This window comes from Netta rufina (assembly GCF_964035555.1).
Source record: "Netta rufina genome assembly, chromosome: 19".
NCBI classification, from domain to species: domain Eukaryota; kingdom Metazoa; phylum Chordata; class Aves; order Anseriformes; family Anatidae; genus Netta; species Netta rufina.
Window position 1 is genome coordinate 5,548,046 of NC_140143.1, and position 12,178 is coordinate 5,560,223.

Genomic DNA, 12,178 nt, shown 5'->3' on the forward strand with positions numbered 1-12,178 from the left:
AGTCTCCTTTGGAGATGCTCCAAACCCGTCTGGAAGCCATCCTGTGTACCATGCTCCAGGTGATGCTGCTTGAGCAGCGGGGACTAGATGCCTTCTGGAGATCCCTTCCAACCTCAACCATTCCGTGACTCTGTGACCTCCACCTTCGGGGAGCACAGCAGGCCCAGAGCCAACTGGATGCAGCTCTGGGATGCCACAGCTCCCGGCCCCATTTACCGAGACCCCACCGAGGGGCTGACTGGCGAAACCGCACGGGGGACGGTCCTGGGTGCTCGTAAGCCCCGCGGGCTCCCGATGGCTCAGACCCCAGACTCCAGATCCCAGACCCCGCACCCCCGATCCGTTCCCGGCCGCGGCCCTCAGCGCGTCCCCAGGGCGCCATGACAGGGCCGGGCGGGCGGGCGGGAGGGGCTGTGGCGGCCATTGGCTGTGCCCGGCGCTGCCGCCGCCGCCGCCTCCCGGCGCGGAGAATGGAGGCGCCGCCGCCTCGGGGCTTCTCCGAGGAGCAGTTTCGGGCCGCCTGCCGGGAGCTGGACCAGCCGGCGCCGGTGGCGCCCTGGCAGCTCCTGGTGGAGAGCATGGGCGTGAGGATCTACCGGCTGTACGACGAGGTGGGCGGGCGAGGGAGCTCCCCCGCGCCACAGGGGGCGGCGGGGCCTCGGGCGCTCCCCGGCCGGGCCCGGAGCGAGGAAGCGGGGCCGGGCCCGGGCGGGAGGAGCGCGGCGGCCCCGGGGGCGGCCGGGCTGCGGGAGGCGCCGCCGCGTCCCGCCGGCCCCGGCTCGGTTTCGCCGTGCTCCCAGCAAGCAGCTTGCCCGGTAATGCTATTAAGTGCTGCCGGGGAAAGCCGCTCTGCCGCGGGGAGCTCCAGGGTCGGGGCGGCTCCTGCGGCGGCCTAGGGGTGAAGGGAAACCCCTCCCTGCGCACCTGCGCCAGGGGCCGCCGGCTCCCTGCCTTCTCCCCCTCTCCAAAACCCCTTCCGAGCTGAATTTTTCACCTTTCTGCCCCTAACATTAGGAGGTAGTTCAAAAACGGTGGGGGTGAAACTCTGCTTTTATATGGATGGGCTGTTAAGCTGGCTGAAAAACATGCAGGTTGTTTTCTTGTGCTTCTTGCACACTGACCCCGATTTCGGGAAGGTGGAGGGGCTGGGAAGGCTGCAAGGGAACGGCACAGGTCCGGTCTTCTGATGTTGCTGGAAAATAAGTCTCTTGTTTATTCTGTCATTCAGTTGCCTTGAAGTGCCCCAGGAAAAGAAGAACCATGTCTTAAGAGGAGGGTCTTCAAGTTGTTACTGGAAAAATTGGTTTTTAACACTTATTGAACTGCACATCAACTGTAACAGTGGTAGTTCAGGAAGCTGAAGGCAGCGTTCATATTTCCTGTTGCCTTCTCTTTCCACCTTCTCTTCAGGCTACACAAATAGGTCTCCCAGGCTTTCCTGTACACCTTTTCCCACAGCTTTTCTGTGCTGTGTTCCAACCCGCTGATCGATTCCCTTGCTGATAGGCCTCTGAAACCTGAAACATTTGACTTGTTTTAATTTTCTTTTTGTAAATTGCTGCTTTTATTGACTGTCCTTGTCTTACTTGCTGCAAGATGAACTGTTCACCTGTCAGGTCATGATGTGCTGTTTCATACTCTCTCAAAATACTGCCTTTTCAGTAAAAGATATTCAATGAGGTATGGCACAATTTGTCCAGCAGTGGAACTCTTAAACTGGTAGGGAAGAACAGCATCAATTCTACATGAATAAGTTGATCCTTCTGGAGCTGTAGTACAAGAACTTGAAGGCTAAAGATGACAGAATAACTGGACTGACACTGTGAACCAGCTGAACAGCTAACTTTGAACTTAAGGTAGAATCCTATGTATTAGGTGAGGAGATTTGTATCAGTTTCTGAATTTTTTGACAGTAAATTACATCATTTTGACCTCTGTTGGTTGTTCTGCCTATAGCAAAAATGTTTTAAAGACCAATAATGTAACCATATCTTTTGATAATCCTTGATTAAAAAGTATTACCGGCACTTCAAGCTGCTTGTTGAGTGGAACATAAAAGCTTTAGAAACAAACAATACGACATAATAGTTTGTGTTCCTAAAGCTTTTACTCTGTTTAGAAGTGTGATCTACAGTCTATTCTCCTTAAATTATGAAGCACACAATTCTATACAAAGTCTTTGAGGCAAGCTCTGGTAGCTTAAATGAGAGAACTGCCCCATGGCTTTCCTCTGACAAAAAGAACAAAGGATTAAGAGGAGCTAAAGGATGCAAAGGAACAGGGGGTGTGCGGGTGAAGAGCTTTGTATATTGGCTGCAGAATTAATGTTTCAGGTGGGCTTGGTTTGTTAACTCTTACAGTTGTAATTAAAGACCAGGAAAAGAACAGAAAAACGTCTCTTCAGTGGAAGAACAGCTCAGTGGCAAGAGAACGTAAGACTTACAAATTATTAGCAGAGTGAGGAAATTGGTGGTTTGTATAGTCTCGCCTTACATGACACTTTATGTAAGTACACATACATGTAAGATAATGCGTATAGCATTTCTGACTAGTGACCCTGGAAAGAAGTAGTGCTTAAGCTAAAACAAATACTTCTGAAGTACCAGCGTAGTGCTTTGGCATAGACTGAAAGCATCTTGATTCAGTTTCAAGTATGATATTTTCAAAATTACCTGCCTTGTAAAAAAGGAAATGCAGATGCCTTTCAGAAAGGTGATATGAGTTTATGGGGTTGCATAGGTGCTCAGCAGTCCAGAATTGAAGCTAGGGATTTATGCCTCAACAGTGCCACAGCAAAGATGAATAACTTAAGTTTATTGGACCTGTTATTATCTTCCAGTATGGCATCTTCTAGGGTTGAGTTGTAAAGTGTGAAGAATGGAAAAGAAGATCAACTAATCACTAACAGAATGTTGTATAATCCTTCCTTCCCTTTCCCTGGGAATGCTTGAATTTGACTCCTACACTGTATTCTCAAAATACTCTCATTGTTATAATGTCATGAGCCGGTACTAACAATAGTACAGCATTGCTCTATAGGCACAGATGTAGTTTCCATATGTTTAAAGAAACATTAAAAGTATTGGTGTTGGAGATATCCTGCACCCCACCCCTTCAGTGCAGGCAGTTTTCAGAAAGAAAATAACTAATAGGTACTCAAGGCAAATAATACGTAGTGCACTGTATATAAGCATGAACACTATAAAGCATTCTTATATCACAGCCTCCGGGATGACTGTACCTAACTTTCAGGAAGGCATATTCCGGATCATGTAGTACTTGGCAACCTCCTGGAAATGAATGAGATCCTTATGCCTGTTACATAGAGCCTTGAGGCTCTGCCACAATTAAATGCTCGTGTTCTGGTATGCTTTAATGTGGGCAGGATTTTGGCCACACTGACCACTGGAGATGAAAAGGGGTGCGTGTGCGTGAAGAAACATGGTCCCTCTGGAACTACTTATGAAGTAAAAGCATACTGGTGTAAGGGAAGGAACAACCATTGTGCTGGGCAGGTCAGCCTGTCTGGATTTAAACTTTCATGTATAGATCAAAAAGTCGAGAGGTTAAAGACTGAATCTTGCATTGTTTTTTCAACACTTGCTTTCACAGCTCCTGAGCGTATTTGTAGTATGTGCCCCACCTAACTTCCTTCAGCTGTTCTCTCTGCTGCAGAATACTTCCCTTTCCTGTGTGACTTTTCCTCTCCCTATTCTGTTTCCACAGCAATCAGGACTTTATGAGTATAAAATCTTCGGTGGGCTTGCTGACTGTCCCCCAAAAGTGTGTGCAGATGTCTATATGGATTTAGATTTCAGAAAACAATGGGACCAGTATGTTAAAGGTAAGCTGAGCTAGGCAGTTTAAAAGCAAGTTTTATGCCCACACTGGCTTCCCACTAAAGCTTTCTTTAAAGGTATTTTAAAGTTGTATTGTCCAAAGATGTTGGGACAGACTCGCTTGTCTTTTGGGATAAGGTTGCACTGTGCAGCAATACAAGTAAACACTGACATGGAACAGCTAACTTCTCACCACCACAAAGCTTCCTTTTGGAATGACTTTTTTCCTTTTTGGTTAAAGCATATAACTTTAACATCAAATTTACTTTAACATCAAATAACTTTAACATATAAATTTAACATCACTTGTTATGCTGGAGCACCTAGCATCTTCAAATACTGTTGTAATTGCTTAGTTAAACTTTAGTAGGTGTTCTGTACCTTCTGTACATCTTTGCATATTGTAGCAGGGGCTGGAAGAGTGCAGTGGGTTACACCAGTTTGATATGTAATTTGTTTTCCCTGAAAGTGGTTGTTCTTGGCACCTTGTACAATCAGAAATGTTTGAATCCAGAGAAGAGTTAGTGATTTGGGGCTTTTACAGAGAAAGGAATAGCTAATTTAGTTATGTATGTTTAACTTTGCCTTTGAAAAAGGGGGGTTTGACCTGGATATCCAGATGATGTTAAAATATCTTAAATCATCAGGGACAAAGGCAAGGATTTAACTGATGCAGGTCTCCCACAATCCATTTATTTAAAGATGGGGAGACATCCCATTTTAAGTCTGTGTCTTAAATAAGTTCAGGCCAATAAAACTGAAACACATGTCTTGCTGAACAAAGAACAGTGTTACAAAACCAAAGAATTGTTAAATGTTGTGCTTGTTTCATTGAGGACAGCTCTATTGTGAATGATTGCTTGGCTGCGTTTTTATAGAGAACCACTTATTTTGTTCACATCAATACTTGGTCGCAATTCAGAAGCTGTGTCTAACTTAGTAAAGGTGTTATCTGTCTAAATGGACAATAGCTTTCCTGTAGCAAAGGCTGCTTTTCCACTAATGAAATAAAAAGAGATTGAGGTGGAATCTAAATACACAAATATTATCATATTGGATGCCAAACACCTCGTGTGAGTTTAAGTTACTTCAGTAGTCTTTGATTTAAGTTCATTTAGGAGAACCGAGCTCTTTTTTAAATAAGGCAGTTTTTGTAACGCTTTCTTTGAGAAAAGAAAGGAAGCAGTCGGGGGAAGCTACACCCTTAGACTAAAAACTAGATAATGTTGCGGAGCTGGAGTTTTTATCCTTGCTGACCATGATATGTTCGTCTGCAAGTTCATACTTGTGCCTGTATCTCAAGTACAGTGTTTCACAGAAGTTTACCCTTTAAGGGCATAAACATAATATTAAGACTTTCCTTTTAGCTTAAAATTTAACACAAGCCTATCCATTCTTTAGAAGTGTACTTACAATGAAATAGTGCTAACAAACGTTTTTTTATGTAAATTATGTAAGTTGTTTTTTCTACCTTCACACATAGGGAGAAAAATGTGAAAGCTTCCACTCAGAGCCTTCTTGCTCTTTGTTTTACTATTTGTGTTCCTTGTTGCTCTTGCAGCTTGACAGTAACGGCAGTCCAAGGAGGAGTTCTCTGCTGAACTGCTGGCTGGCATTGAAATAAAAACGAGACCAGAGTAGCAGTAGCTGACTTTTTAGTTGAAAAGGTAACTGCTCCTGCACTAATTGTGAGAGGAGCTAATCTCTATCCTCTGGTTCTGTTCAGCAAAACTTTATATGAAGGCCTGACTGGAGGCAGATATGAACAGGATTCCTGTGAGTACTCTAGAGGCTCAAGCTTTGATCTCTTCTTGCCAAGGATTTGCCCTTGACCTCTGAAATGTCACCGTCAGTCTGTTACTGCTGTTGCATTGCTGTTAGCACCACGGCTGCTTCCAAAGCAGGCTCCTGGATATCCATGAGAGCAGCACCTCGCAGCTGTGATGGGGATATCTTGAGGCCTGGGGGCTTGGCCTGTGCTGCAGCTGCCAATTTATCAGAGAAGCTGTGACTAAACAGTAGTGACTGAAGTACCACATGCTCCTGTGCTATGATACGAGACAGTTGGGCCTAAGCAATACTGAAACTTGCAGCTCCTAATTGGAACACTGTCCTGACAGAGATCGTACTACCCAGAAATTTAATGGTAGTAATTGACTGACAAAGTAGCAAATGCTGATGTGCCTATTATGAAGAAATCAGTCTGGTGATACGTTGTAGATAGGTGAGTTAGTTGCTAACAATTCCATCAAGGTCTTTAAATCAATGTCTTAATTTCTTTGAAAAAGGAAAGCTCTACAGTTGGAAATGAAAGTAAAGCTAATAAACCAATACTCCAGTGACCTCTGGTGGCAAGCATAATGCTGTAGCTTATTACAGCACTGGGAGCATTGTGCATCTGATACTGCTCCACTTTGGAGAAGAGGAGGAGCTGTTTTTGTGGGTGACAGCTGACTGGAAGGGCATACTAACAGAAGCCCAGCTGGGAGCATGTCATATAGGGAAATAATCTGCCACTTGTGGCACGCTTCTTGCCTTAGCGATGAAGGTATCTGTCTGTTCTAGCCTTATTTTCAAAACTACAGAAAGTGATCCAGCAGGCTTGCATTAGCTCTGAAGGATCTGTAGTACCTCAGACAGAAGTCTGCCCTAATGGAGGAGAAAAGTACTCTGCCTGCTCATGTGAACCACTCAGTCTGAATGAGTCTTTATAGCTGAACCCATGAAATGACAAGTCCCTGGACAGGCAAGAACTTACCCCAGCTCAGGTCTGATGCCTGTCAGATCCTTACCATGACAATGGCAGTTACTGCCTGAAAAGATGGTGCTACACAGTAGACGGTTCTTAAAACTCAGGTTTGTAGTTTGATTTGAACTATATTCCCTCCTTTATGCCATGCTACTCCTGCCTAAGTCACTGTCATGTTTTAGGGATTTTTCTTAGCTATTTCCCCCCCCATTCAGCTGCCTTTTGATTGAGTTTCCAAGCAGACTGGAGGTGGTGTAACGGAGGCTCATAAACTGTTCAAGCTTCGTGTTCACTGCTGCTTTTATATACTGCTGTGAACTTCTGAATAGCTCTTCCAAATTTCATTAATCTGTCATGTAAGACCTCTTAAGGTATTAGAAAGCAGTACTTGTCCTGGTTCCATAGTAACTCAGAATCGTTTACAAGGATAACGATGTGCTTGTGAAGAAGAATGTTCGCCTTGCCGTTCAGAATAATGCAGAATATGCATAGGTGAGGAGAAGGCTTTGAGATGGAAAGGCTTGGACTGAGCTAACTGTCTAAAAAGAAATTTGACTATGCCTCCTCCCAGATTTATTCTGTTCATTTTTTCTTTTTGCATCAATGAACTGAGTAGCAGCAGAAAAAAAATGGGCCACCTGTGTTTGTGTGTTTGGTTCCTGAGCAGTCTTGTTACAGACTTACTTTTTTAAATCGTCTACTGCTACAACTTTACATGCATATCAATTTTGATGTAAGGGTTGCATGCAGAATGGGTTCACGTCTGAAGTCTGAGCAGTCGTTAATGCCGTATATGCTTGTCTTGTGGTGGAAATTAAAAATATCTAACAATCTTCCTTTTTCAACTGTAGAACTGTATGAAAAAACTTACAATGGTGAAAAAATAATCTACTGGGAAGTGAAGTACCCTTTTCCTCTCTCAAACAGAGATGTATCCTTTAATGCTTTTCGCTTTCATTGTATTTTCTGTCACCTGGTCATCCAGGGATCCTGATGGAGTGCTGACTCTACAGCTTTCCTGAACTTGATCTAGCATCTCACAGTCCTCATGTTATATCAATATGTATAGCAGGAGGAAGAGTGTGGGTGCTTCTTCCCACATGCAACTAAAGCTTGCACAGCTGAATTATCACTCTGCAAGACTGAATCCTGCGTAAGCATAAGATATAACTTGAAGGGGCTGCTATTCATAACAGAATTCACTTGTCAATTCATCATATGTCAAACTGACACTGTTTTGACATGCCTCCTCAACTCAGAACACAGTATGTCTATATTCGTGAATGTCAAGAGATGGATTTTGATGGGCGGAAGATCTGGGTTGTGTTAGCTCAAAGTGTGTCTGTTCCTCAGTGCCCTGAAAAGCCTGGTATTATCAGAGTTAAAAGTTATAAACAAAGTCTGGCAATTGAAAGTGATGGCAAGACTGGATCTAAAGGTAAGAAGTCAAAAAAATAGATCACAAGTCATGTAGCCAAAGAATGTGTGCGTTAGCAAAATGCATGAAGAGGGAGACTGGAGATTTTAAACTAAAACAGTTACTATGTAAAGTGGATATAGTGAGCTCTAGGAGTATTGAAAAATGAAACTTGGAAAAACCCAGCACAGTGTTTTATCATAAAGATCTTTAATGGTTGGGCTTGGTAAATAAGAACAGAGTACTGATCGCTTCGCTACCAAACACACACACACCTGTCTTCCTGCCAGTCAGTTCAATTGGGTAGAGTTGGAAAGCGCTTAATTCATCAATGATTTAAGTACCATGTTTGACAGGTTTATAGATGACAGGCTTTGCCTAGAGAGTGACTTCTGACTCACTTGTCCTTTAAAGACATATTTACTTTATAAGACAGGCTGCTTAAACTGGTTTGGAATAGCATAAATTAGTATTATTCTCTGAACCCCTCAGAGGTTAACTAGGAAAGGTTATATTTATCTCAAATTCCAATTCAATACAAGTTTGACTCCTTTTTTTGTAAAGGACTTGGAGCAGAATTCTTGTACTTAATGCTTCAGTCATGCGTCCTGATAGTTTCTGTCATATGGTATTAGAGCTAATACCTAAGCTATGTCTGGATAACTTTCTGATAACTTCTCTCTCATCTCCAGTCTATATGTACTATTTCGATAATCCTGGTGGCATGATTCCATCGTGGCTGGTCAATTGGGCTGCCAAGGTAAGTAAAGGTTGACAGGGCAATTGTCTTTGTCTGTTTCAAAAAAATATATTCACTGTATCCAAACCTGTCTTCTGTATATTGGGGTAAAATTATTAATTTTTTTTTAAATGGATGTATTCATCCTCCTAGGTCTTACACAGTCACATTGTTAGAGACTCACTGTTGCTTGCTCTCTTCATAGCAATTGTCTTAATATTTTTTGATTTCTATCAAATTCCTTGGCTTAGTCAATGGGGTAGCTAAATTTGTGCAAGAAAAACAACAAATCAGTGTTCCAGAGTGTATGTGAATAGCCTTAACATTTGCAAACTTCGATAATGCAGTCTGGTCATGTAGTATTAAAAGAATGGTCTGCTTGTACCAGATGTTAAATTGTCCTGTATTTGAAGGCCTTGATCTATATAGTGTGAATATGCATCTTGCTATAGTTCTTTTTGATTACATTATACAAGTGTGACTTACTGCTTTTCTCTTTACAGAGTGGCGTGCCTGCTTTCTTGAAGGATATGCAGAAAGCTTGCTGTAATTATTCTAAGAGAACATAGGTCACATTTGATCTGAATTATTCAATTTCTAAAGTTCTGCACTTACAGGAATAGCTATTATACACTGGATAAAATCTACCTCTAACACTGGAAATCATTTTATTTTTGTCGGTTTATGCCTTGAATCTTGTTAGATCTTTGTTTCCATCTCCAAGTGAAGAGCTACCTTCCACCAAGTTAATACAACATCAGCTGCCTCCTCTTCATAGTATTAAGTACTTATTATTTTTTAGTATTAGTACTTAATTTTTTTCATGTCCTCCTTGCTTATGCTGATTGCCATAGCTCAGCTAGAGGAGTTTTATTGATTAAAATTACATCCTCAGGCAAGAGATGATCATTTTTGCTAGGAAAAATATCTGAACCTGTACTGAAAATTTTTTGCATGTGTTATGCCCAGATCTGTCTTTGTGGCCTTGCAGGGTATCTTCGTACTGAAATTGAATAATGGAACTTACATTGCTTGAGAGGAAACACTTCTGCTACCTGAATTTATCATTCCTTAATGTTGTCTGCCTGCCATTAACCTAAAAATAATAGTGTGTATAGATGAATTACTTGAAGTCTGCAGTAGGAACTGGAATTCTGTTACTAAGCTTTCTTGTGATGGCTTTAAGTCCAGATATAAAAGCACATGTACCTAAAGCCTTGCATTCACATCCCAGTACCCCGATATGAAAAGTACAGAGCATTAGCTGTGTCTAGCTAGCAAAAAAGGAGGAGTTGGCTTCCATGGTTAATTTAAGGGGAACACGTTACATCTTGAGAGTCAGTAACTTTACTGACTGCTTGGAAAGAAGTTTGGACACCAGCTCTAAACTGGAAGTAATTTTAAACCGGATGCCTGCAACTGATTTAGACATACTTGTTTCCCTGCTTGTGAATGAACTAGATATGAAACGTGGGATTGCTTGCATTTTTAAATTTCATGTTGATGTAAAGAATGAAAATGTTAATTTTGGATGGTAATCCACTAAAATCACAACTGAGCAGGAAATTAAATTTACAGCACCTTTGCAGGGGGAGGGTAGAGTGCATCAAGGGTGAGAGGGCCTCAGTCTCAGGGATGTAAAATATTCTGCATCTTTACTAAATCTGCTCCTGTTTCTGAACAGATCTTGTAAAGGGGTAGCTTTATATTGTTAAAAAAAAATATATGGTTGAAGTGATTGCCTTTATACCTCATGTGAATGTTTCCAATAAATCATTACTCTATTTGTGAAGTCCTTTTGTTAAGTCTCTCGTGTTTAAGACTATGCAGGTCAGAAATGACAGGCTGATTTCATGTGCTGTTTTATTTTTAAAGCCTTTTTGATTCATGAGAACTAAGCAGGATTCCATGTGTTCTGGCAGCAAGCTCCTCATCGGTTTAGGTGTTTTTTTTCGAGTGTCTTTTAGTCGGAGAACAAACACCAACAGAGAATAGTATTCATGCATAATACTCCGTAACTTTCCATAATTTTTGTACATACACACTTACTGGAGCTGGACCCAGCTTTCTATTTGTATACCAAAAATTAATCATATTCATCATGTCAAAAATATGATGGTGTTTTACTTGAGCATATAAATTCTCAAATTTCTTTTTTTTGGGCAGTATTTGCAAAAATTACCCCGAGCTTCAGAAATCATTTTTAGTGCTGTTAAGTATGTAAGAATTCAACTGGCATAAGCAATCACAAGCATACTGGCGTTGCTTTAGAACAACAGGACTGGGATACAAGTTATGTAAGACAGAAGAGCAAACCAAACTGTTCTAGACTTGAAGATAATGGAATTTGAAAAGGGGACTAGCTGAGTGTGGATCGTCATAGATCAAGCATGGAAAGTAATGGGTTTCTGATTGCTTGTGAGATTAACTACCTCTGTACCACAGTAATATCAAACCTATCTGCAATGTAAATCTACCTTAAAACAGAGTTCCAAGATTTACAAGGATATTTACCTAGTGAACTGAGTACGTGCACAGAGATGAATCATGTACAGATGAGTTAATTTTCTTATTTTTTCTTCAACTATTCCATAATTTTGTTTAGTCTTTAATGAAAGCAGGATAAAGTGGAAGCATTTTGTATTCATAAGTTCATGATTGCCTCCTTGTCATTCTTATAGTCACTTGTCATCAAGACATAGTACGCATTTGTCTGCAGTAGGCTGAAGCATTAAGACTGAGCGTTCAAGAAGCTGAATGGTCCCATTGTCAATCTTGCTGAAAACTTGATTTCCTACAGACCTCACACTGAGAGTGCAGAACACATGGCATTTGCTCACGTACCCTTATTAGAAGCCATTGCACAGGCAGTTTCTTGTGCTGTATGCAACTTTCCAAATTAAAATTCATATTTGATTAAACAGTAGCTACTGAAAACAGCTTTTCCTTTATTCACAGCATCTAATCAGTGAAGAGAGATGAATGCAACGTCAAATCTGTTAAATTTAGGTCCGCCTTAAGCTTTCATAGTGACATAAATATGCAGTGACACTTCATTCTATTTATTTAAGTATGAGTTACTACATCTATCTTTTATTGCTAGTGAAGAAAAAGCTGTTGCAGCTTTGTGTGGTGTGGCTTCTTGTTTAAGTGGGAGATTATGGCCCAGAAAAAAGGTGTTTGTATTGTTAAATTTTCAGATGCAGAAGACTTATTCATGCAGCATTTTAGAGCCTTATTCAGGACTGATTAAATATATTGATCATGTATAAATTATACCTGCATCGTGAACTTTTCTGGATAGCTTGAACAGAAATGTACCTGCTATGAAAGTCGTAAGGCATGGTACATTATAAGCACTGCGCACAGAATTCAAAAAATGCCAGCCCCGTCCCATGCTGCTTGTTCATGTAGCACCTGAAAGTTAGCTTTCT

The 12,178-nt window shown here is 41.5% G+C and overlaps 1 protein-coding gene across 1 annotated transcript; it reads left to right on the top strand.

Moving 5' to 3' along the window:
• Positions 1-463: 463 nt before the first annotated feature.
• PCTP (phosphatidylcholine transfer protein) lies at positions 464-10,419 on the top strand. The gene is made up of 6 exons (XM_084298370.1): positions 464-611; positions 3,727-3,844; positions 7,440-7,519; positions 7,855-8,026; positions 8,698-8,765; positions 9,248-10,419. The coding sequence occupies exons 1-6, from the start codon at positions 471-473 to the stop codon at positions 9,311-9,313; spliced, it is 645 nt and encodes a 214-aa protein (XP_084154496.1). The 5' UTR covers positions 464-470; the 3' UTR covers positions 9,314-10,419.
• The last annotated feature ends 1,759 nt before the right edge of the window (positions 10,420-12,178 follow it).